This window comes from Muntiacus reevesi, chromosome 4 (assembly GCF_963930625.1).
Source record: "Muntiacus reevesi chromosome 4, mMunRee1.1, whole genome shotgun sequence".
Taxonomy (NCBI): Eukaryota; Metazoa; Chordata; class Mammalia; order Artiodactyla; family Cervidae; genus Muntiacus; species Muntiacus reevesi.
Genome location: NC_089252.1, coordinates 101515234 through 101542367, shown reverse-complemented (window position 1 = coordinate 101542367; position 27134 = coordinate 101515234). Strand labels below are relative to the sequence as shown.

Genomic DNA, 27134 nt, shown 5'->3' with positions numbered 1-27134 from the left:
AGTTCTTCTTCTCTCCCACCTTGATTTTTGACCTTGCTTTCTTTGCAAATAATGGTTCCAGTGGTATAAGAATTGGCCTGTATTTGTTTTGCCCATCCGTTGTTATGTTTGCTTGAAGATATAGTGAAAACAGTCACCTTATGGTAGACTTGCCAGTTTGGGAGCAATTTGGTATTGACATTGGTAGTTGTCCTTCTGTTTACCCCTCTTATATATATTATTGCTATGCATTTTAATAAGTAAGTACTGCAGAAAAAATCAACTGGTGCTGTGGTTGATGGGGTCACAAAGAGTTGGACACAACTGAGCAACTGAACTGAATGAATTTTAATACAGGGAAGTTGGGTGCTGCTTCATAGCTGAAGAGTAGAGGTTTTAAATAGTAGAGCTTCTTGTCACTCGTTTGTTGTGTCCTGTGTTTCATCTTGAATAGATTTGATTTGCCTCCATATAATAACTGAGTGTCAGACTCAAGAATGATGGCTCATGACTTGACTTGCAATAAACTGTGTCTTTAATCATCTCTTTTTGGAGCACCTCCTACATACTGTGCATTGCTCTGTGGACTGAGGAGATAGCAGTTAACAAAACAGACAAAGATTCCTGCATTCATGGAGCTTATATTCTAAGATCTTAATGGAAGCCTCTAAGGCAATTTTACCTTCCTAGCTACTGTTCCAGATAGGAAATAAAAGTTGCTTGTAAGCCAGAAGAATATGTCTGAAAATACATTCCTCTTGGTTTACCTTGATTTCTTGATCATAAAATTGCCAAGAATATTGTAATTAGAAGAGTCTTTTTTGTCTTTTCCTTTCTGTTCCCACAGAATGGTTTCTTTTCTTTCTATATATTGATAAGAGTATTCACCTCCCTTATTTGAGACTGTAACTTTGTGATCAAAACTAGTACATTCAGAAATGTCTAACTAGAACACACCGTGATTGCACATTAGAGGTCTCAGATTAGATTCCCATGGGCCTCAGCGATCGGTGACTTCATGTCTAATCCAAGCTCATTGTCTCACAGCAGTTGGTCTTTGATTAGAAATGGCAGAGAGGAAAGATGCAAAAAGCCTCTTATAATCTATCATTCATTACACAAATTAAGCCACAAATTTAGGCTATTCTTATATGGGATAGCCATAATAAGTTATATTTCAATATTGTATTATTTTGACAGTGATGGTTTTAGATATGTTTCTGACTACTTTCTTAGATGAAAAATATCTCTTGATTTAGTTGACTATGAAAACAATATATGTTCACTCTAATTTTTCACACAGTTTATGACAGTGTGAAGTTAGAAAGTAAATGTGCATCCCTACCTTCAGAAATGACCATTGGTATCTCTGTGGTAGATCCTTCTAGACCTGAATAAATATAAAACAAAAAATTCATAGCTAAATGTACAGCTCTTTTCAGTTTAAACAGAGTCACATTATACATAACAGACTTTACTTTTACTTAATAGTAGTGAGTCTATCTTGAACGTTTTCCATTCGGTAATGAACAATGCTGCAGTGAACATCCTTATGGATATATGCTATATGTTGCCTATTATTTCCTTAGGAAAAAGTACAATAAATGGATATGCACATTTATGTCTTTGATACAGATTACCAAAAACAGTATAGTCAAGTGCATAACATTGTAAAAAATATATATCTACTGAGTTTATCATCTCACTGAGGAAATAAGATATATGTATATACAGAGAATGCTATAAAACAGAACATGATTAATGATAAAAAACATATGTCCCAGAGAAGATAACAGTAAAAAAAGGAGCAGCACGCTGGAGAAATGAAGACTTCCTTAGAAGTGATGGGCTTAAGCTATATCTTAATATAGATTGAATAGGCCAAGTAGTGAGAATGGTCCTTAAGTTTAAGGAAATATCCATTTAAGCAAAGAATTTAAGGCCTGTGGTTCAGGTACTGTTGCATTTTCTTTAGACATAAAAGGCTGTTAATGTTCTTTTTTCAGTGTTACTTTTAATTTTTTAAAAAAAGGTAATTTTTAAAAGAGTTTTTGTAATGAGTATAAATATTACTAAGGCAACCTAACTAGTGTTTTTATATAATAGAATTATTTTCTTTCCTCATCTTCATACAATGTCCACATTGTCCTGGAAATTTTTGCTATATTTGTTGCAGTTCTCCAAATACTTTAGCAAAGCTTGCTTCATTTTTGTTTCCAGTTGGCCAGTGGACAGCCTTGAACAAAAGTCCCAGCCCTCTGCACAGCAGTCATGATCCACATTATAATTTAATCTGATCTCCGTGTAATAAGCAGCATTCCATTTGGGACTAGAGTGCTGAAGAAGTAAGAGCTTCAGTGACCTCAGTTAATTTTAAAAGTATTTTGCATACCTGTAGATTTAGAGCACGCATAGCCTGAAGCAGTTTTACTGATAACAAGCTTTTTAATTCTAACATGATTCTACTTTTTTTCTTTTTCCTACTTGTTAGAAAACCAGGCAAGAGCGAAGGAATCCGACTTGTCAGACACTCTGAGTCCAAGTAAGGAGAAAAGTAGTGACGACACTACAGGTGAGTTTTAACCTAATGTCTATAACTGCAGATGTTATTGTTAGTTATTGTTGCCTCCTGAGCAGTTCAGGTATGCAGGTTGGTGTGGGTGGAGATTTCAAAATTTTTATTTGTCGAGGGAGAAAGCAGTACTTCTATTTATCAAATGATTCCCTTGATAATTTGGATAAATTTTAAAACTATGTACAATGATCCAAATACAATAGCTGTGTAAGTTTCACTTACTTATTTTGAAAAGGATAGCTTGCTGGTAGAGTTTACTGTTTATAATTCTCTTTTTTTCCCCTCTGTAGATGCCCAAATGGATGATCAAGACCTAAATGAACCCCTTGCTAAAGTGTCCCTATTAAAAGGTACTTTAACATGTTTTTATGACATTTAAACCAGGGCATTGGATTCACCCTTGCCACAAATTCAGTTCCAAGTATTACATGATGTTTTAAGTTTTAGTTAGAAGAGTAAGATAGCTTGTCTACAGTAGCAGAAACTAAAAATTAAAATGTTGATGTTGGTGCTTAAATACTTCAAAGAAAAATGTTTAAATGTAGAATAATTTGTGTCAATCAAAATTATTTGTAGGGCAAAGCAGTAAGTGGTAGAATGTGAAATATAGCTGTTTTTTTTGTGTTTACCTTGATGTCTCTGACAGGAACTCTATAATTTTTAATGTAAATTAGAAAAAGTTAAAAATATTAATTTCTTGAAAGAACTATCTATTTAAGTGCCTTAGGGTGTCTTTTTGATAAACCTGTGATTGCCAGCATTTAGTTTCTTTTATAATTGCCTTATTGGACACAAAAAAATTGACATATAAGTCCAGCTCAGTAGGTTAAGCATTTTAGTAGCAATGGACCAATACCAGGGAACTCTCTGAAATCAGCAGCAAAAGCAGCCTGTGGAGTTTTCTTTGTATAGAAATGCCTTTTCATCTGGCTGGGCTCTTAAGGGATCACCCAGTTCAGACCCTAAGTTTTGGATTATATAAAGGGAGCCTTGGGCTTCCCAGGTAGCACAGTGGTAAAGAATACACCTGCCAAAAAAAAATAAAATAAAATAAGATTAAAAAAAATTAAAAACAACAACAAAAAAGAATGCACCTGCCAGTGCAGAAGCTGCAGGGATGTGAGTTCAATCCTTGGATCAGGAAGATCCCTCAGAGAAAGAAATAAATGACAACCCACTCCAGTATCCTTGCCTGAAAAATTGTATGGACAGAGGAGCCTGGTGGGCTGCAGTCCATGGGGTCACAAAGAGTTGAACATGACTGAGTGACTGGGTGCATGCATGCACATACACGCTTCCACACACACACACGGAAGCCTTGATTTCACTCTGCATGATCATGCTGCTCTCCTAGCTACATAACAATTAGAATTGGAAGTGGTTAGCAAAGAGGTTACCCAGATTCTCTTAGAATTCCTTGGTCTGGGCGTCATGGCCCTCTCTTTTCTTCTCCCATGGATCCTGAAGCTGACATAGCTGTTTGAGCTACCTCTGATTGAATTCCCTTAACCAGGAGAAGTCCTGAAGTTTACTGGTCCAGGGAACCAGCTGCCAACCTTCATTTAAGTATGTTCATAGTTTCCAGTATTCTTACTGATCTACACTCTTCTCAGATGACCTCTGGTGTTTGAGATATGGCTTTTCTTTTCTTTTTTTAGGAAAAAAGCAAACAGAAGTATAAAATTAGGAAAGTAACAGATCTAGCCAAACCTTGAGAGTTGTAGACAGTAGCCCCTTTATTTTATTCAGTGAAACCCTATACCTGGCTTCTTGAACCATTATCTTCAAATTTTATTATTTCCCTTTTTAAAAAACAGTCATTCTTTATTTAGAATTATAATACACCATCTGTCATGTTAGTCATCTAGGATTAGGAAAGGCATCTAAAGTAGATTAAGCAGTCACCATGAGCTGTAAATGAAATGATGAAACAGTAGTAATTTTCCTTGAAATGTTATTTTCAGTCAACATATGTCACTTTAGAAAGAGAAATAAAGCTGTGGCTTGACCCACAGGTTTTTATGTACTTGAAGTCATTTCCTTAATAAAAGTAAAAAGAAAAGAAAAAAAAAGTAAAAAGAAAACTGAAATTCAGACCAAGTAGTTTCTAATGCAGTTTTGCTTCCTTTAGGGAACATTGCCAGAGACCTCAGTGGTTTCAAAGTCTGATAAGACTGTCCTTGGAATTTGAGGAGTTTCTAGTCAAACTGGCAACAGAAGAGGTATAGATGATAAGCTGTTTCTCCGTTGTTGTTGCCATTAGGAGTCAAAGAAAGGGGAAAGAATGTCCAGATTATATATTTGTTTCTTTTTGTTTATCTTAGAAGATGGGGAAGAAAGGCAGTTCATGGAGGAAGTATCATTTGCAATGACTCTAAAAGTGTCATACCACAAAAAAGCTGAACTTGAATCTAGTCAAGATTCTAGATTCAACTGCCAACTTACAGGACATATAAAGAACAAGGGACATAGTTTAAATGATGTGGTAGACAATGAGATGTTTCTAGTTTGACACATGTTGAACAGTAAGGTTTTTTATAGGTCCTGGTTTGCCTGGAACCATTTATACCCATTGTCCCAGCATAATTATTAAAAGCTCTTCCTTTCAAGTTCGCATGTGCCCCCAGTTTTATATTGTCACCCTTGGAACCAGAAACAGTTGGAGTGTAAGGCAGAAACTAGGACCAGAAAGCCATTTTCACTTAATTCTGTGACATTTATTGAACTAGGAGATAGAGAGATAAGCCACATGAGAAGGCTACAGTCTTAAGGGAGAAGGAGACATTTTGATAGAGTCATAGTGTTTTAGTAGGTATGGTGGAAACTTTGGAGAGTGCAGCTAATTTCCTGGCTAGGGGCAGAGACAGGGTAGAGCAGTAGTCAGGATGGGCCTTCCAAATGAGTTGGTTAAAGGTAAGTGAGAGTACCCAAGAGTGAAAAGGGAGGCATACATTTCTTTAAAATAGTGCTGACATTTACAAATAGGACTGTTTAATGTAGCAGTAACATTTACCAGTAGGAAAGTGTGGTACAGCACAGGCTGTGTTGGGCAAATGTGGAGAAAGATAAGACTGGGCCAGAAAGAAATGTTTGGGAATTCTCTGCATAGGGATGGATTGTGATAGCAAGGGAAATTTATAGAGAAAGAAGAGCAATGGGAAGATCAAAGGAGCCAACAAAAGATCCAGTTGTCAAGAAGGAAGCCAGCTGGTGAGAAGGACTAGCAAACTAAGAGGCTGCTCTTTGGTCCCCTAATCTACAACAGAGGAGGCAAGGCTATACACTGGAGAAAAGACAGCTTCTTCGGTAACTAGAGCTGGGGAAACTGCACAGCTACCCAGAAAAGATTGAAATTAGAACACTCCCTAAAACCATATACAAAAATAAACTCAAAATGGATTAATGGACTTAATGTAAGGCCAGACACTATAAAACTCTTAGAGGAAAACATAGGCAGGACACTCTTTGACATAAATCAACAATATCTTTTTTGATCTACCTCCTAGAGTAATGAAAGTAAAAACAAAAGCAAATGAGACCTAATTAAACTTAAAAGTTTTTACACTGTAAAGGAAACCATAAACATGACAAAAAGACAACCTAACAGTGGGCAAAAATAGTTTCCCACTGACAGGGGGTTAATCTCCAAAATATACAAACAGCTTATACAGCTCAGTATAAAAAATAAATAAATAAACAATTAAAAAAATGAGCAGAAAACCTAAATAGAAATGTCTCCAAAGAAGACACCCGGGTGACCAACAAACACCTGAAAAGATGCTTAACATGACTAACTATTAGAGAAATGTAAATCAGAACTACAGTGAGGTATCACCTCCCACAGTCAGAATGGCCATTATTTAAAAATCTACAAATAATAAATGCTGGAGAGGGTATGGAGAAAAGGGAACCCTCTTACATTTTTGGTGGGAATGTAAATTGACACAGCCACTATGAAGAACTGTGTGTGTGTGTGTGTGTGTGTGTGTGTGTGTGTGTGTGTGTGGTTAGTCACTAAGTTATGTCCGACTCTTTGTGACCCTATGGACTGTTGCCCATCAGGCTCCTCTGCCTGCCTGTTTTGAATAGGGCTGCAATGAACAGTGAGGTGCATATATCTTTTTGAATTATGAATCTCCATTTTTAGTTTTTTAAGGAGAACAGTATAGTGTTCCTTGAAAAACTAAAAGTAGAACAACCGTATGACCCAGCAGTCCCACTCCAGGTCATATCCCTGGAGAAAACCATTATTCAAAAAGATACATGCACCCCAGTGTTCACTGCAGCACTGTTTACAATAGCCAGGACATGGAAGCAACCTAAATGTTCATCAACAGAAGAATGAATAAAGAAGATATGGTACATATGTACAATAGAATATTACTCAGCCGTAAAAAAGAGTGAAATAATGCCATTTGCAGCAACAGGAATGGGCCTAGAGATTATTATTTTAAGAAAGTAAGTCAGAAAGAGAAAGACAAATACCATATCACTTATGTAGAATCTAAAATACAACATAAATGAAAATATCTGTGAAACAGAAACAGACTCACATAGAGAAGAGACTTATAGTTACCAAGGGGAAGGTGGAGTGGGGAAGGGAAGGATCAAGGGTTTGGGATTAATCGATGCAAGCTATTACATATAGGATGGATAAATAACAGTGTCCTCCTGGGTAGCATAGGGAACTGTAATCAGTATCCAGTGATAAACCATAATGGAAAAAATAGGAAAAAGAATATTTGTATAACCGAGTCACTTTGGTATACACAGAAATTAACACAACATTGTAAATGAACTTAAAAAAAAAAAAGACATCATGACACTTCCTACTTTAATACTCCTAAAAAATAAGGACGTTATCCTGTATAATGACAAATCCAGAGATGGGCAGCTAGAATCTTTGCAGACTCCCATGTGTGATGCTGAAAGAGAAATTTTGTAGTTGTTGTGATAATGCACCTTGCTTTTCCTCCACCTTTACCATGACTTTTCGAAGGAAGATTTGATAGACTGGCTAAAGTACATGAACCTAGAGTTAGAATTTTTGACAGGGAGAAGTAAGATATGAGGATGAAAACACATGTTTATAATATCTGAGACCTGCTGTGTTTGCATCATGAAGTTCTATTTTTAGTTCTTTTCTGATGGATTGAAGTTGTTATGCCTGAGCTATTGTAAACCAAAGCAATAGTCGAATAGAATAATAGAGTATACTAGAAGAGTATGGCCTACCTGATGATGCATTTATTTCAGGCAGTGTTCAGTAGTAAAAAGTTTTAATACCATGAAAGACGAGCAGAGTGACTAGAGAGAAAGGAGGGAAGGAGTTTATTTGAGATGTAATGCTGGTTCTAATGTATTTTGATATGATCACTACGTTACATTATTTAATAACTAAGTGAATATTTACTTGTTATGTATGTTGACATTGAGGAAGCAGTGACGAGAGAGTAAGCACAGTGGAGCTTTCAGCTTAGTTTTTATTTTGTATTCCACAACAGGGGAAATCATGCTAAAATGTTTTTTCTTGAGGAAAAGTTTCTCTCTGTTTTTCCATTTCCAGTTAAGTTGCAAGTGAAAAATTTCTGACCTGTTATCAAGAAATTTCAAAATTGAATTAGAATAGTATTATGTTCATATTACTAAGTATCAAGCCTTACATAAGTTCTACGTAAGCCTTACATAAGTAAAACATAATTTATTATACATTAGTATATGTTTTATAGTACCATTGCCATTAATTACTAAATATATATTTTTTAATTATATTTGTGTTCTTTCTCCAGGGTAAAATGACTAAAATGCTTAATATAATTTGCTTCTAAATTTTATTAAACTTAGTTGTGCTGTGTTGTTAACTATGCATGTCTAAACATGAGAAAGATTGCTAATCTTTGTTTGTAGAGATTATGATATCATACTAACTCTTGCTTTTAAAATAAACATATTTTTGTCAGATGACTTGCAGGGTGCACAGTCAGAAATTGAGGCAAAACAAGAAATTCAGCATCTTCGCAAGGAGTTGATTGAAGCCCAGGAACTAGCTAGAGCAAGTAAACAAAAATGCTTTGAACTTCAAGGTGAGATCAAGATTACTTTGACTCTTCAGGGGATGTGAAAGCAACAAGATATTACTGAATGGCCCCAAGTCCAGAGGCATAGTTATCCTCTTCCAAATCCATGACTTTATTAGATATGCGATCTTGGGATTTTACTTATCCTCTCTGAGCTTACGATTCAGATCAGTAAAGTGGAGACAGTTATAGTGGTATGACCTTCTGAAGATCAAGAAAGACGTATTCCAATGAAAGATCTTGAGAGTTAATTACATATTAAGTACAATAGAAGGAGAAAAACATAGAAATATTAATTTCTAAGTTTTAATTATACCTAATACTAGCTACTCAACATAAGATAAGGGACATTTATATTCCCTGCAGGTTTACAGTGTATTCTAAAGTAAGTGAGAGGAGCCAGGCAAGGTTTAATGTCCCAACCACTTTTTATTCTAGTAGCTCACTTATCTATACAGTCATATGCCAGTTGGAGTCAGTGCTGTCCCCTAGAGCTAACCTTTTTGTATCATTCACAGAAGTTATCTAGTTGCAGTCGATTAGTATCTTACAAAGTCTTAGAATCCTCATGTTCTCTAAAATGGCCTTCCTCACCAGGAGGAAGATTTGCATCCCACAGGGAACCGCGGACTTCCTGTCAGTAAGTACTTACTATGTACTTGGCAGTGAACATGAAGATTCTAAGTCTGGTTTTCAAATTTAAGCTCACAATGTTAATTAACAACTATCAAGAATGCTTCTCAAGTAAAAAACAGCATATATTATCTCAGCCATATAAGATATAGAAAACTCCTATTCAGTTGATACATTTATTACTGACTTACTACTGTTTTGTGCTCCTAAAAATCTTTAAACTACCTGATTGCTAATACTGCTAATACTTACTGCCTAACTTTTGTTTCCTTTCATGAGCTTTAGGAGAGAATTTCTTAGCATTTTCCAGTTGCTCAATTCTGAATATTTTCATTAAATCACAAAATTAGACATATTGTGCTTTACTTCTAGCTCTTTTGGAAGAAGAAAGAAAAGCCTATCGAAATCAAGTTGAGGAATCCAGTAAACAAATACAGGTTCTTCAAGGTATGGGACACTTCAGGGCTATTTGGGATTGTTACTGTTTGTTTGTTTGTTTATAGTGATTCAAAAGAAATGGAAAATAAGAATGCAAAGGGTTCCCGTTTTTCATGGCTTTGATTCTTCCCTAGAATCTGAGACTGTAACTGGCTCTTGGTGGCCTTTTCTTTTTTAGAGGGAACATTCCCTAGTACTACAATAGTACTTCCCACTTGGAGTGGGGAGAGCAAGAGTGAAGATATGAATTTGTAAGACTGTCATTTTCTGGGTTACATAGTGACTTACCATAGAGGAGGCCTTCAGACAGGATATCAGTTTGAGTCGGTCGGTGCATCAGCACTTTTAGCTTGTTGGTGATATCATTTCTAATGCTCCTAGCACACTTGCCTTGCAACAAAAATTGTTTACCTCATGGAACAGAACAGTGGTCCCTGCACTGCCTTCATTGGTAAAGGCTGCTCTTCATACCCACCATTTTGCTGTCTCTTTGTCTGGGCTGTCACAGAGTCTTTACAGAAACGACCTGAAAGACACCTGTCTGTCCAGGGTTTTCTTTGAACCACAGCTCCTGGTACTTTGAGGCTATAACTGTGAGATACTCCAGGAGATGTCTTTCCCATGCCATTGTAAAATCCCTAAAGTAAAATTAATTTGCCTTCATCATCAGAGAAGGAACTAGTGTTATTTTAAAATATTTGTTTGAGTGGCAGGGTAAAAAGAAATTAAATAGACGGGTAACCCCTGTTGAGATGGAATGGGGAGTCAATGTGTGAGGCCTAGGGTATTTGCCCTAAAATACCCAGAGAAAAATCAGTCTTTTGGGTTTTTGTTTCTTCTTTTTGAGTCGGACAGTTCATTCAAAAATTTAATTGTAGTATGGTCAAACAAGAATTTCTGGGGTAGATGGGTAGATGAATTTTAAAATTCCTGAGAGTTCTTCACAGTTTTATTACAGTTTAATGCCATTATCCATTAATTTACATAAATCTGCCTTATATCTGTATTTCCATCCTGTACTGTGTATGGGCAGTTACCCCTGAAGGTTCTGTGATGTAGTGCTGCCTCTTGTGGTAAAGCTGCCTTACATGAGCGTCATTGAGTGCCCCCTAGCGCCAGCATATACATTTCATGATTTTATCCACAAATCCATGGTCATGTAATCCCTGGCCATCGTGCCCTTGCAGACGTTGAGGCTGTTAACCTCTTAATGCTTCCCACAAACTTAAATGGTCTAGTATTTATTGTTTATTTATGAGGCTACCTCTTCCTCCCCAAGGCTGAAATCCTCTTATTTTAATTGTTCTTTTCTACCTAAGGAATTTTTTTATACCTATAATTTTCTTGTGTTACAGTAACCAAGACCAGTATTCTAGTTCTGAACCCAGTATGATTTTATACAGATTGTTTCCGGTTCACATCAACAAGACCAGAACTTTAAAAAATATACCTCTGACTAGGCAGTATTCAGTAACTTTATTAATTCATTAATTCAACTGATAATCCTTGGTTCTTTACTCTTCTAGTCTTGGGGATAGTGTACATGAGATGTACAGTGTAGTGAAAAAGATGAACAAAAGCAAGTAAGTATATAATGTGGTATCCAATAAGAGCAAAGGACTAGAGAAGGACAGCGGACCGTTTTTAGATAAGCTATCAGAGAAGACTTCTTTAAGTAAGTGACAATTCAAAAGAAAATTGAGTTAAAAATATCAAAGGTTTTATTAATGTTTACCATCTGACCAAGCCAGTTCTGTGTCTATGAATTCACCCTTATGGAAGGAAAAAAATCAAGATTGCATTATAAGATGTATTGTCATGAGTAATTAAAAACTCAACAGCGTAATTTATCTCAAATAAAGGATTAGTGAAGAAAGTTAATATAGCTGTTTTGTCGTTAAAAAATATTTATCACCAGCAGCATAGAGAGCACTGTATTTATTACGATCGCTCCCAATTTTTGTTTTTATATATGTATAAATGCTTAGAAAAAATCTGGGAAAATAAGTACCAAATGTTAAAAGTAATTTTCTCTGTGTGGGAGAAATAAAGATCACTTTGAGCTTTTTTCCTCTCTTTGTGTTTCTGTATTTTGATGTCTTATTCATTAAACATGGATTGCTCATACAGTTTAATCAAAAGCAACAAACGGCTCTGACAGCCTGGACTGTGCAGTAACTACAGTCCCATATGGACTGTTCTTTTATTCCTGATTACATGGACTAAGAAAATGACGAGTAACTATACTTTTGTAGCCCAACTACAGAGGTTACACATCAATATTGAGAATCTCCGGGAGGAGAAGGATAGTGAAATTGCAAGTACTCGAGATGAATTGCTTAGTGCCCGAGATGAAATTTTACTCCTTCATCAAGCAGCAGAAAAGGCTGCCTCTGAGCGGGACACTGACATTGCTTCTTTACAAGAAGAGCTTAAGAAAGTGCGAGCTGAGCTTGAGCGGTGGCGGAAAGCAGCATCTGAATATGAGAAAGAAATCATGAGTTTGCAAAACAGCTTTCAGCTTCGGTGTCAACAATGCGAGGACCAGCAGAGGGAAGAAGCAACCAGGCTGCAAGGTGAGAAATGTACTTTACGTAGAGCTCTTCATGCTTGACACTGATAACTTCATAACTTGTACTGAATAACCCAGTCAGGCTAATTTTCTCTTCCATAACGATTGATTGTATAAAAGCAATGTTTTTATATTGGGGCTATAAGCATTCTTCACATCTGGAAGCTCTACAATGAATTGAAAAAATTAGCAATTTTACATTTATTTAAATACTATTAAAAATTATTTGTCTTGGAAAAGTGAAGTGGAAAAAAAATATTACTGAAGTTCAGGGTGATGAGAACTTCCCTGAGGCATAACTGCAAAGTAACAGAAATCAAGGAAAAGCCATATAAAATCTTTGTTTTTTAAGGGGGAAAAAATAGTTACGTTCCTATATTAATAAATGTGTTTTGGGACTATTTTAGGTGAACTAGAGAAGTTAAGAAAGGAATGGAATGTATTGGATACCGAATGCCGTTCTCTAAAAAAGGAAAATGTTTTGCTATCTTCAGAACTGCAGCGGCAAGAAAAAGAATTGCACAAGTATGCATGAACTCTTATTTAGGTTCAAAATATTTCTGTATCTTAGATTTTCATCTAAATTTAATTTAGTTTTGATACTTAAATACTTTTTGGAACAAAACTTTCAGCCAGACTCTTTTCTGGCTACGCAGTAGGTTAGCCCCACTAAATGAGTACTTAAGCACTTTTTTTCTGGCACCACCTCTGTGTCCTTTCCTTTGGGTGTACTCATGGAATACAGATTCATTAAATGCCTCCTTCCCACCCCCATTCCCAAAGCTCTAAACAAACAAGCAGCAAATGATCTATGATTAAAATCACCTTTAAGCTAAATGATAATACAAGTTTGTTTTTTTCTTTCATGCCAGTGATCCCTTCTGTTTATAAGGTTCATCAGAAGATGACTGTGATAAAAGAATTCATATTATTCAAAGACACAGAATCAGCTTTTCCTTATCAAACAGGGTTATGTAAAAAGTAATAATCTATAAGATCAAAAATTCTCTAAAACCAATTAAATCTGTCATAATACCCAGTGCCCTACAGGCAAACCAATGAATGCAATAGATCTGTTCCAGCAAATTTAGTAGAGTCTTGTTTTCTTACCAGCACTTATTGCATAGTTTAACATTTATTTCTTCCTTTAAAACTTGACCCATTTTGATTCCATATTTTTTATTTAAGCTGTGTTTATATTCTAATTCAGAATATGAAGGTGCAAGTGTCAGTCACTCAGTCGTGTCCAAATCTTTGCAACCCCATGGACTGTAACCTGCCAGGCTCCTCTGTTCATGGAATTCTCCAGGCAAGAATATTGGAGTGGGTAGCCATTCAGCCATTCCCTTCTCCAGAGGATCTTCCCAACCCAGGAATCGAACCTAGGTCTGCTGCACTGCAGTCAGATACTTTACTGTCTGAGCCACTAGAGAAGCCCAAATAATGAAGGTAGTACATGTTTATTATTGAAGCCATTTGTTAAACTGTCGCCCTCCCCTCAATATACCAGAAACGTGAGTCATTACTCTCTTGTTAGCCTTGTGCTTATACTCCTGAAGAGTATTAAGGTTAGCAAAAACTCAGTGATCAAGGTCAGTTCTCATAGAAAATACGCTTTAGGGAAAGATGATAATTAGATGTATCAGAAAATAGCATTCCTCATTAACTTATGAAACCAAAGGCAATTGCAATATTGGTTATATATTAAAAAATCAAGAACTAATTGAAGGAGCAGGATGTACTGACTTATTCTGTAAAACTCCTTCCTATACTATTATATGGTCAGTATCAGTATCTTTTTTTTTTTAATATCAGTGTTTTTAAAGCACTTTTTTCTCTTCCAGTATCTTACCATTCCATAGTATTTTCTATGCATATTCCTCTTGGAATATTTAGAGTTAATTAACAATAGAGAATAAAACAAATGTTTGTTTTTAACATGAAAGTTTGTAAAAGCTATTTCAGAATATGAATAGGACAAAATAATGGCCCAAAGTACAAATAAATGAGTGCACTCACAGACACACACACACACATGTGTTTATGTGTATTTAGTATCAGCTGGTCATCAGTTGACAGAACATGTGGGCAAATTATTTGGTATAAAATGTGTGTAAGATGATATAGATAATCAGGTTCTTCATATTTGGAATACATTTGGATCTTGGTGAATCCATTTAGTTTGGTATTCTATCAAGCAAGAAATATTGATATTTGATTACCAGTATTGATTATCTTAAATTATTCTTGTTTTGGAATATTTGATATTTTAAAGATTCAGACTTGATCCCTTATTTTTGAGATATGATAAATTGAAATCTAGCAGATTGTTAAATGCTATTTTTAAAATTACTTCCAAGTTTTGTTTAAATGTTGAAAAGCAATCCTACAAATTCCTTATGAGTTAGAAGCATATGATTTAAAAATATTAGGCCCCAGATGGTTGGAATATCAGTGGTCAAGTTATCTGTCTAAACTCATATAAACTATTTAAGACATTAATTTTGCTTTTTAAATTTTTTGGTTTAATAGTTCTCTTAATTTATTTGTTAAGCCACCCCAGCATTTGAGTAGTATTTAGAAGCTAGTCTTTCTTTACAGGGTCTTACATGCTGTTTAGTTCCTAGCTATATTCCCCTAACAACATCACATTCACACCTAGGATCTGCTTAGCATCCAATCAGCATGAGATTTATACTCTATAGTACTTCAGGTACAGTATTGAGTCTGAGACTTATGATCCATCCTGAGAGGCATATAACTGTGATTCTCGAAAACCTTATCCTCCTTTAGCTATTTCTGTTGTAGATGGGAGCCAAATTCTTTAACACAGCTACACTGTACAGGTCTTTTCTTCTTTGTTGTCCATGATGTAGAAGGAATTGAACAAAGAATTTCCTTTTTTTTTTTAATTTACTTTTAATTGGAGGATAATTGCTTTACAGTGTTGTGTAGGCTTCTGCCATGCATCAACATGAATCAGCTACAAGTATACATGTGTTCCCTCTCTGTTGATCCTCCTTCCCATCTCCTACCCCATCCCCCCGCTCTAGGTCATCACGGAGCACTGAGCTGAGCTTCCTATACTTTATAGCAGCTTTCCACTAGCTATCTGTTTTACATATGGTAATGTATATATTTCAGTGCTCCTCTCTCCATCTGTCCCACCTTCTCCTTCCCCTGCTGTGTCCATAAATCTGTTCTTTATGAACAAAGAATTTCTCCTGATTCTTGTCAAAAGGTTTTCCTAGTGAGTAAATGTGATTTTTTTTTTTTTTTTTACATCAAGTTGTAACAGTAATCACAGGATTTAAGCTGGAAAACAGCCTCAGCAATTACTGAGTTTAGTCTTCTTGTTTGACCAAGGAGGGCACTGAGACTCTCCTTGTGTTATTTGTGTCTGTGCAAACAGCGCCTGGCACAGATCTCAGAGGTCAGGAAAGGCTTACTCAGAGAATGAAATGGTACCAGTTAAGTGACTTGCTCAACATCCCACAGCTAAATAGTGGCAGATCTGAGGTCTGCATCCCAACCATCCTGGTTCTTTGTTTTGTGTTTTCCTCTCATTTTGCTATCTTCTCATTCCAGTAGGTTTATCTTTACTTAAAGTTGGAACTGGCTCCTAGACTTTTAAGTTTCTGTTCACCATCCTATCTGTCAAGTACTTGAAGAAACTAGTTGAAATATGTGCTTTCTTTTCTTGTAGAAGACCTACACTGAATATTTTTATGATATAGTGAATATAATGTGATATGACAAAATATACAGTCACCTTCTACTTCTTTTTTTATAATTTCAACCTTTGCATGTATTTGATTATCTGAAAATAGGAAACAGTTTTAAACTTTCATTGTTTTAGTGTTTTAATGCTTTTTTACTTCTTGAAAATATCATTCTTTTTTTTCCCCACACTTTTTTTTCCTCCTCTGAAATCCATTCCATCCAGCCTAGTAACAGTTGTATAAATATAAAAGAAATTGAACTTCCTGCTGTGTCTGGTTTCTGCATGAATAATTGTCAATATTTCTGTTGCAGTTCGCAGAAGCAGAGTTTAGAGCTTACCAGTGATCTCAGCATCCTGCAGGTGACCAGAAAAGAGCTTGAAAATCAAGTGGGATCCTTAAAAGAACAGCATCTTCGGGATTCAGCTGATTTAAAAACTCTTCTCAGTAAGGCTGAAAACCAAGCAAAGGATGTACAGAAAGAGGTAAAGCGAAAAGACATTATGAGCCCAATTATGGTTGGACTTAAAGCCAAAAGCAAATCAGATATTCATGCTAGTTAGAAATAAAGGGAAGCATTACCTGCCACAGAGTTGATACCGGAAGTATCTCTGCCTGGGGATTTGTTAGCTATGTATCATGGTCCATATATAGAGAATTTATCAGTAAGGTTTGGTCTCAAAATATAAATATACAAAGTTACATTAAAAGGTTTTCTGTACAAGTTAGTTGACCTTTGTACCAGATTACTCAGTTCATTGTTTATCTTGCCAGATAGTATCACATTTAATTTAGGGGACTTTTGGAAAGTAAACTGGGGCCACCCCATAATGCTGTCCAAACCCCTCAGGTGAAACTGGCCTGAAAAGTTGCTTATGAAAAAACTCAGCTCATACCCAGTCAGCCAAACTCATCATGTTCTGTGACCTTTACCTTTCTTTCCCCCATCTCTTTTTCTCCTTCTTCACAAATAGGCATGCTCATTTCTCATGTCATTTTGCTTAAAATCTCAACTTTGGTGGCTTAAAAAAAAAAATCATACTTAAAATAATGAGGGTTGGTGTTGGAGCCCCCTCCCCACACACACACAGGCATGGTCGAGGTTGACTGTGGGGCAATAAGAGCTGCAATCGGTCCTCTTGGCCTAATACTACTACCTGCGTTGACTTGTGGCCAGCTTAGCGGATGGAGAAGGCTGATTCATTTCCATCTACCCGGCAGGGCTCACCCCGGTTGTAGACCCTCTTAAATGAAAGATTGGTTTTAAACAGAAGGAACTTGAAGACAACTCTTTTGTCTTCAATAACAAGTTTTCCCCAGATTGTTTTAGAAGATCTATTTAATCAATGTAGTTTTTCTTTGCATTTTTCTTCTCTCCTTATAGTATCCTGAATCTGGAAATGATTATTGTTCTTCTGTCTTCATGTTTGTTCCTAAAAAGGGGAAAAAAAAAAAACCAACACAAAACTGTAACATTTTTTATTTACATGTGGCCATATTGATTTTGTAATATGTTCATTTTTATCTTCTTGCTAAGGATATGTATTTTGGGAGAAATCTCATTTTATTTGGTTGGAACACAAATTCTGTGCCAAAGTAAATATCCTAGTATTTAATACTGTAAGCACTTTGTGTCCTTCCAGTCCACATGCCATAATTCTTTCAAAATCTGGGAAGAATGCTGTGGTTGGAAGATAAATCTATTGTATGTTATTCTGAATGCATTAGCCATTTTGTTGCATTGCTTGTTTGCCTGTTTTTGGTCACTGAGCGATCAGTGCAAAATGCTTTGACTGTTCCCACAAATGGCAGTGGCATGTTGTCACAGCATCTAAATTGTTGATAGCCTCTGGATTGCATTAAATGCAGCACATTTAAAAATATGTCTGATCTTGTCAATATGTTTCTCTTCTATTTTCTTGTTCAGTGTTTTCATTGTGAAATGATGTGTAGTCATCATGCTCCTTTGTAATGTAAAATTGCTTTTCTTTCCCTTTGTCCTGATGTCAACTCTTGGATACTAGTCTGTAACTAAAACATTCTTTAATGAGATTCTTCTATCTGTGTAATCCACTGCAAATGAATTACGACCTTTTATTAATGCACATATATTCCCTTTCAACATTTCCGCTTTTTCTCCTTTCTCTCATAGAATCATACTTAATGTGCACAGTATAATGATTCTGTATCTTCAGCACTGTCACAAGCTAAAATATCACAAACTGAGCAAGCCCAGATATGATTATTTTTAAGAAGAAGAACCAAAGGTGTTGGTATATTGTGTGGTAGTTCCATCTTAATCAGACCTGAGCTCGTTTCTCACCTCTGAGTTAGAAAGCAAGATGGAGCAAAATGATACCCAAACGAGATGTGAAACTAAGGCTGTAGAAGGTGACCTTTGTTTTGACAATTAAATCTTAAGTATGTGGCAGCTTTTTTTTTGAACAAAAAAAGTACATTTAACAAAAAGTTCATGAGAAAAGTAAAATTTAATCCTCAATATTTAGAGAAAAATAATGGTATACCATCTTAATATTTGAATTAAGAAAGCATCTGTATATTTTGATTTAGTAGGAATATTTACAATTTAAGAAACATTGAGCACCGAAGGCCACCCTACAAAGACTGACTCAGGGAAGTTGTTTAGCTTCACCATCTAACCCTGGGGCCAGAGTCCTTCCCACCCCACCTCCCAAGCTGAAGGTAAACAGCAGGATCTTCCTGACTAAGCTGCCTTCCTGTCTTTCTTCACAACTTCTGTAATGGAGAAATTATGAAGTGCTTTGGTGTACAGTGCAGGCTGGATGTAGGAATGGTGGAAAAGGAAAGTAAGGGAAAATTTCGATCAGCAAAGCACTTTTCACTTAGTCACTTTAGGAATCAGATCATTGAGAATTGATTATGTTCTAAGAGACTTTGTGCAGAGACTAGTCTAGGTACACTGAATTTGTTTTGGCAGCCTGCCGGTAACCTTCTGCCTTCTGGAAGGAAGTACACAGACCCCACAAAGAAAAAAAAACAAACCTGTCATGAAGTCCATGAATCTTACTCCTTAAGTTTTTCCTCTGGCATACTACCCAAACTTTTTCTGGGAATGTGGTTAGGTAACAGGGAGTTCCTTTCATATTTTACCTCCCTCTCTACTCGTGTCTTTCTTCCTGCTGTGGTGAATTCGCTGCTGACCCTAAGCCCCTGCCCGCACCACTTGTGACTAATGTTTTTCCACATTTGCATCTGTAATATTTATCTTTGGAGTGCATAATGATGAATGCCTGATATATCCCTCCAAGGTGTTTGCATTATTCAGAAGCACCATATAAAGGTGTACCTTCATTGAGAAATTTCTAGGATACAGCCAGAAAGGAACTGGATTTGCAGCCTCGTGGGCTGTGTTTAGGGAAGAGAAGAAATCTTTCTGGTATGCCAGACATGTGATATATTTATGTTATACTCAGCCCTTGTCTGCCTGTCTGCCTTCTAAAACTTTCAGAAATGACGGAGTTGGGCAGTGGAGGCCGAGACAAAGGCACAGCCAGCAGCAGAACAGTGTTGCTGTTTGCTAGAGAGCTCAGCTTGCATGGAAGATGCTGTATCTAGAAGTGAAGCCAGTCTCGAATTCCTGCCTCCTGGGGCATTTAATGTAGGGGCAGACCATCCTTCTTTTTACTTTGATGTCACCCATGTTCAAGGGCTAGATTGCCTGTCCAAAATTTATTTTATATACAGTGAACTGTTTTCCAGAGCAGGAGGTGGTGTGTTTCACTAAAGAAAAATATCAGCAGCAGATTTCTCAAGTTATTTTTCATTGATGCTTCTAAGTCTTAAGTCAGGAGAGAGAAATGTCCCGGTCATAGTGGTTGTTACCTTAGATAATATTTCTCTGCTTCATTTGCCTAGACATTCCTTATCCAGAACACTTTAATACACAGTGATGCTGGGTAAAGGGAGGTCTAATGAGAATTAAAAGTTATTACTTCATGACTAAAATAACTTGGCTGACATTACTTACCAGGATATAAACTCAGACTTCCGAAACTTGCCATTTAATTAGGCTATGGAGGTTTCTCTTCACTTGCTTTCCTTTTGCTCAGTTTGGAATTTTACTTTTCTCCTCTAACTCACTTAGTGGAAAAAGTGACACCTTATATTAGAAACACATGATACAATGGTGACTTCTCTTAATTTTTTTTTTTTAAACGCCAAGGCCAGAAAACTCTTACATAGAATCAAGTTAACATTAAAGGCTTCTTCTTATCACTGCAAATGATCCTTATCCTCCTTATAACAAAAACGCTTGACTGTGGTGGTGCAGGTGACTAAACAGGGTCTGGTATTTGAGCCTGACTAAACACATAACTTCATACCCATTTTAAGTTGAGTCTGCACACTCTTTTTTCTTTGCCTTTAGTATGAAAAGACACAGACTGTACTCTCAGAACTGAAGTTGAAGTTTGAAATGACTGAGCAGGAAAAACAGTCAATCACAGATGAGCTCAAACAATGTAAAGACAACCTGAAGCTGCTCCGAGAGAAAGGAAATAATGTAAGTCTTTGCAAACGTGGCTTAGCTTTGATTGAGAGGCAGGCGAGAGCCCTGAAGTTGATTTTTCAGAAGACTTATAACTGATTTGAGAAACTAAGACCTGTAGTACACATGAACCAGGCTTTTCATTATGAAATTCCATGATGGAATCACTGTGCTGTCAAAATTTTTGAGTAAGAATTTGCCCCCTTAGCCTGTACCCCTAGAAAAGCCTAAGGACTACCTGAAGGAAGAGCCTTGTTTGCAAAAAAAAAAGAAATTTAGCTAAGAACTGCCAGCTTTTCCTAGGTAAATCTGAAGTTCTGCCACTAAGCCTCATCTACCCCTTGTTTTCTCCACCCTGGGAAACAAAGCACTGTACTACCAGGGGCCCACTGAAGCAAGAGTAATACATGGTGACTCCTTAGCATTTGATTGTGTCAAAAAATGGAGACTTAATGATGGTTTTCATTCTATACTAATCATGTTCTGAGGCACATTCCTAAAAAGCTTAGTGGCTTCTGGGCCTCCTGTAAATATTTGGAAGTATTAGTGAGTTTCTGTAGGGCCTTGTGTGACTGAGTATGTGTTTGTGTGTGTGTATGCAGTTAGAACATTGTGGTATAAATTGAGTTTAACAGTATTTATTTGTATTTCATTTGCCAGAAAGGCAGATGGTCTTTTGAAAGATGTTATACTAAATAAATGTCGTGTTACACGTTTTAGTGATCATTGCCTTTGTGGGCCCTAACTGATGGATGTTCAGTGTGGTGGATTGTGCTGACTGGTTTCAAACCCCTTGTCATGGCTTGGACACTGCAGTGGGGGTGAGCCACACACTTCCCATGGAGGAAGGCACTCTGCTTTAACTTGCAGCACGAGTACCAAGGGGTACTGTTGCATGGCCGCCCAGTTACACAGTCACACTCAGAATGCTTATGAGTTGTGCCCACTGTCCTTTGCTTAAAGAAAGTTTGAGTTTAAAATAAATAAATAAATAAAGACTTGTTGCCCAGGTGGAAGTCTTTCAGAAATTGATGAATTGGTTATGGAGGCTTTATGATAAGCAAAAATGGATTGCATTTGTTGTAAAAATGTCAATTACAGAACTCATCTGAAATCAGATCATAATGGTTTGGTTACTTCTCTCTCTTATGTTAATTCATATCTCTCTGATGTTGGAATTTCAGTCCACCTTCTACTAAATTAACCTGTGAAGACATCTAGCATAATCAGAATGGATCCCTCTGTATGATTTAGAACCTTTTTGAAAGTAGCCTTGCTATTAATATTTACAGTTCTACAAATAATTTACTTTAAGGGTGAATTTCCTATTTTTAGATTAGAGTTACAGTAATTAAATATTACTCTATAATAACACTCATTGTAGTAATTCCCTTCCAGTTTAAAAAAAAAAATTACTGGGAATTCCCTGGCTGTCCACTGGTTAGGACTCCATGCTTCCACTGCATGGGGGCACGAGTTCAGTCCTTGGGCAGGGAATTAAGATCCCACATGCCCCGAGGCACTGCCAAAATAATAACAATGGTAAAATAAAAGTTAAAAGTTACTTCTGTTCTGGTAACATAACCAAAAGTCCGGAGGCTCAGCTGCCTGTCTTTATATACTAAACGTTTCTCATACATTGCGTCAGATCTCTTGCTTGATTTAGGAACTGTGTATCACAGGGCATTTATTTTTAAGCTTGAAAGCAATACTGTCTCAAGCAAAAGAGTTTAGGTTTAAAAAAAAAAAGTTTTGATAAAGGGATAAGGTAAACCTTAGCAGTTTCCAAAGGAGTACATTGTCAAATAGCAGATTCCAAGTATGGAACAAAAATACCATACCGTCAAGCAGAGCGTCAGTTGACGAGGCATTTTCATCGCTCTGTCTTAAAGTGCTGTGTTTCATTATGCAGTTAGGGATACCCACATTGCCTCCAGCCAGTCTTTAAAACTGGTAGTTTACCACCTTACCTACCCTGGCCCATCATTCTGGATGATATTAGATGTCTTTAAAATGTCTTTCTACCTCCCACCCACCCTGGGTTCTAAATCATCTTATCTGATTTTTTTTGTAGCATAAAATGATTTTAATATCCCTTCCCTTCTTTAGCCTTCCATATTACAACCCGTCCCAGCCGTATTCATCGGCCTATTCCTGGCTTTCCTGTTTTGGTGTTTCGGTCCATTGTGGTAGAGAAAGGTACAAGCTCTGCTGTTGAGTCCTTGTCTGTTTGTCCCCGTCACCTGTTCGTGCCATATTTGTAACATAGTGCATGGCAAAACCTCACAGGTATTTTGTTACCTGAAGCAAACCCTTCATTTAGTATGCTCCGTGTTGTGTCATACCGAATGAACTGAACTAATCACATAACATTTTGTCTTGTTTCCTTTGTAGTAACGCTAACCATGAATTAATTCCAATCTAACCAGATGTAATATGCTGCCTTTAACTGAGTCTTTGTCTCTAGCAAACTGGAGTAAACTATGAGTTGCTGCAGCCTAGTACCCCCTTCCCAATTACGTTTAATCAGATTTGAATGAAAAATGAAGAGTTTGCCTCTTTGAAGTTTTCAGCAAGCTTTCCTCCCCCTCCTCTCTTCCCTCTTTTCTTCGGTAGTGTAGAATTTCGTTGTTTCAACCCTTTGCCTATATACACTGTGGCTGAGAAGATGAAAAAGGATGAGAGAGTAACAATAATGGACAGTGACTCACAATCCCAACTTCAGTATGCACTTCCTTGTGAGAGTATCAACCAATCCTATGTCTTTCTGAGCCCTGATCTGCAACATTACAATATTTCTTTAAAGGCCAGCTTTCCCAGTATGACTTAGAACACTAGTGAAAATAAGGCTTTCAAACAAAACAAACTGATTGTAAAGCCCTCTGATAGTTCATAGAGAACAGCCTATTCATGCTTGCCTCCAACAAACATACAGGTTAGTGCAGCATATAAGATGACCGTACCCTTGGACATGGTCTTTACCAACAGCATCAGACAGGCAAGGACCTTAATATCACTTTTCTATTTTGAACCCCTTCTGATTTTGTCTTCTGTAGTTTCAGATTAGACAATCAAAACTTTTGACCGTTTTCTATCACCTTACCCACCAGCCCCTTGTATAAAGCTACGCCAACATGTGAGTCTGGTTTTTATCAAGAAATAAACATTTTAGGCAGAAACATACTCCAGGAATCTATGTACATCAGTTAGCTGAATATGTGGATATCAGAGTAAATAAAACAGGCTCAACTCTGAGAGTTTCTTAGACAAGTTGCTGTTAGGTTTCAAACAAAATTGAAAACTGCCCAAGACTCTCCCAAAATGTATTAGGCTTCCACACAGTGGTCCTCTAAAAGTTCTTGCTATTCTGGCTCTCCTCACATCCTCACTCTCTCACCTTTTCTTCCTTTCTTTTTATAATATTCTTATGCAGATACACGGTTTTTCTAATATTCTGTTAAGTATTCAGGACTCAGTGGAACCAAGGGGTTAATAGGTGTGAAAAAAAAGAGGGGAGAATGTGATTTTGACTCTTGGTTTCTTTCCACACAGAAACCCTGGCCCTGGATGCCCATGTTGGCTGCCCTGGTTGCGGTGACAGCCATCGTGCTGTACGTGCCAGGTCTGGCCAGAGCTTCTCCATGAGAGCGTTTCTTGAGTCCGTACACCGTCCTCCCTCTAGAAGCTGGCACCACACTCATGCTGGGGACAAACAGAACCATTTTCTTCCTTTTTACCTCTTAAAACAGCAGAAGTGCAAGAATACAGCTGTAGGGTCATTGCTTTAAAGTATATAAAATGTATCTGTCTATAAAGAGGATATAAAATTGTGACTCTTCTACTGTAAGCAATAATTTGCTTGCAATTTTTCATGTAATTTTTAAATGAGTATGTTTAAATTCTGAATATTACGGTGGCCTAAAGTAGGCTTCTTGGTACACCAAATTATTTATAACATTAAATTTATGGGTATTTTACTCTGAATTCTAATGGCCAGGTAATTCTTTCTTTTTTTTTTTCTTTCTGTTTTTGATTCGATAACTACCCAAACCAAACAACTGATACATACATGGGAAGAGAGGCCCTGTGTGCTCAGTGCCTATCAGTTTGAAATATATACACATATATATATATTTTTTACATATTTACGCCATTTTTACTTGTTATAAAACCACTGAGCTATTGGGAACAAGACTTAGATACAACTCTTTGTGTGGATTCTTTTTTTTGTTTTTTTGTTTTTTAAGGAGAAATACACTTGGAAAATCACTCTGTTCTAGTGATGATTTGGGGAATATGTGCACGCTTGTTCAGCCTTAATGTGACTTGATGATATGGAGGACATCAACTTTGAAAAACTTTCCATGAGAGTGCGTATTTTCTTGAGCAAACTGAAGTATTTCTGGGAGCAAAAACATAGTAATTATACAGTTTCAGTGCAGTAAACCAAATTGTTGAGTCAATTGGAATGTAATTTATTAAACCTCATGTATTTAAAGAGATATTTTTCTTTAAAAGCCAAGTTACTTTCTCATATACAGCATTTTAGGAAGCATGATTTTTTTTTTTTCATATCATCTCTTCCTCCAAGCATGTTTAATTGAAGAAAGAATTAATATCTCTTTAGATAAGCTTTTACTGACTTAATTTGGTTATGATATTTCAAAGCTAATTTGTGTTCAAGGTGAGCTGTTTTACCTACCAACAGATTTCCTGGTTGGGTATATAAATGGTGATTTTCTTTTTATGGTTGTTAACTGGGACATTCTGTTAATGAGAAGCAGTATCCCCAAGATGAATAGTATTCCATGCACAGTGAAGCACCTAAGCACTGCTTGATGTTGCAAATTTAAAACACGGAAGTGAAGGTTTAGCTTTGGTTTTTGTGCGGCACCACAGTTATGTCAATAAAGATTATTTAGGTCATAGAATATCCTGAAGTATCACATAGTTAAAATTTTTCAGTCAATGAAAACTGGGAGGGAATGTCAGTGAACTGGCTTGAATGATCTGTGGCAATCCACAGGCCTGGCCAAATATTGAAGTAGAGTTTAGGATATAATTTGCCTTGTGATGTTTGGCAGTCATTGTTTATACTTTAAAGGTTATATTTTAAGCTCTTTGGGATTTGCTGTTGGAAGGATCACTAGACTTATGGAGGAATTAGTCACAAATTGACTTGTAGAAAATACTGTCATGTAGTTCATTTCATCTTTTTCTGTTGCAGGAAGCCACTCCACCACAGAATGCTAATATGCCAGTGGTACCCAGTACCTCTTGTATATAGGTTATTGCAAATATTGTTCTGAAATGCTTAACTTCAGAATTACATTTTTTAAAGTAAATAATTGTTTAAATCTATTTTGTAAAGATATAAAGTACAATAGAATTTCTGGAGTACAGATTAAACTATTTGCACTAACACACGTGATGTGCATGATTTAATAAAATAACTTTACTCTCCCTATGCATTTTTGAGTTGGATATCATTGAAGTTCTTAGTACTGACTCTGCTATTGTGTTATTAATTGTTTTTTCTCGAAATGACTCTTTATGCAACATAATGTATGTTTGGTGTTCTTCAGGGTATAAAAGAAAATGCTGAGCTGTTTCCTCCAGGTTTTATTAGCCTTTTATTTAACTTACTGGTCTTTTTTTCCCCCCCTTTTACCATGGTTATTGTTAAAACGTGACTCACTTGCCAGACAAGTCTCTTTAAATGTAAAGTCTAGTATCAATATTTACTTTATTCAAATTGAATAAATGGGTTTTTGTAGTTACTGCCAGTTTTCCTTAAGAATATAAATGAGCCTATTCATAAGCAGTACCCCCAGTTTTGTTCAGTTTACATTCAGGTTATATTAAGAGTAGGATTATTCACTGGTAGTGATAGAGTCTTTAAGAAATTTTAATCCTAGCAGTCAAGAATTGAACAACCCTGTAACACATTTAAAAATTACAGTAAGGCGCTAGACAGTTGGGTCAGAAAATGAAAAGAAGGTTAAGTTCAAAGCTAAACAGATCCTTATTGGCCTCCTGGCTCTGCCTTTTATGAGCTGTGTTGCCTTAGGCAAATCATTCTGTCTTCTATGAGTTTCTATTTCATCATTTATAAAATGGAAAGAATAATACCTATATTTTTAGTGATGATATGAAAATGAAAAAGATAATGTATGTGAAGTGTGTCCTTTGAGTGGTAAATAACACTGCAGATATTTAAGTTTTAGGTGAACCAGTACAGATGTTTAAAATGAATTGAATGACTCATCTGTTGAGACTTTATGTGTGAATGGGATGGAACTGCAATGGAATGACTCCTGAGAAAGCATCAAGCTCTGTTCATCCCTTTTATAGTTGTGTCTCTAGGAAGTAACATACATAGGTTGACAATGAGCCAATTGCTTACAACAGTTTGGAATTCCTGTTGTGACTGCCTTCAAGAGCAGTTCTGAGTCACATATGAAAACCCGTCACACTGCTGCATAATCAGAGGCTTTCAACCAAAAATAGTATTGCCTAGCTTGAGCGCTCACTTTAATCACCAGACTTGACCCCCAGTGACTTTCCGCTGCTTCCAGTGGTTACATCTACTGTCAGAAGGATGGAAATC

General features: G+C 36.5%; 1 protein-coding gene across 26 annotated transcripts in view; it reads left to right on the top strand.

Moving 5' to 3' along the window:
* Nucleotides 1–25991, top strand: part of SLMAP (sarcolemma associated protein) — a 149786-nt gene extending 123795 nt beyond the window's left edge. For 18 of the 26 annotated variants that reach the window (XM_065933426.1, XM_065933418.1, XM_065933413.1 and 15 more), the window contains 10 exons: nt 2471–2551; nt 2845–2904; nt 8515–8637; nt 9637–9711; nt 11958–12278; nt 12682–12799; nt 16310–16481; nt 20405–20539; nt 22634–22723; nt 24077–25991. In XM_065933426.1, the coding sequence (XP_065789498.1) occupies nt 2471–2551; nt 2845–2904; nt 8515–8637; nt 9637–9711; nt 11958–12278; nt 12682–12799; nt 16310–16481; nt 20405–20539; nt 22634–22717 (1169 nt within the window). In that variant the 3' untranslated portion in view covers nt 22718–22723; nt 24077–25991. The remainder of the gene's footprint in view (nt 1–2470; nt 2552–2844; nt 2905–8514; nt 8638–9636; nt 9712–11957; nt 12279–12681; nt 12800–16309; nt 16482–20404; nt 20540–22633; nt 22724–24076) is intronic. The other 8 variants (XM_065933432.1, XM_065933430.1, XM_065933428.1 and 5 more) reach the window with 1 other exon arrangement.
* The last annotated feature ends 1143 nt before the right edge of the window (nt 25992–27134 follow it).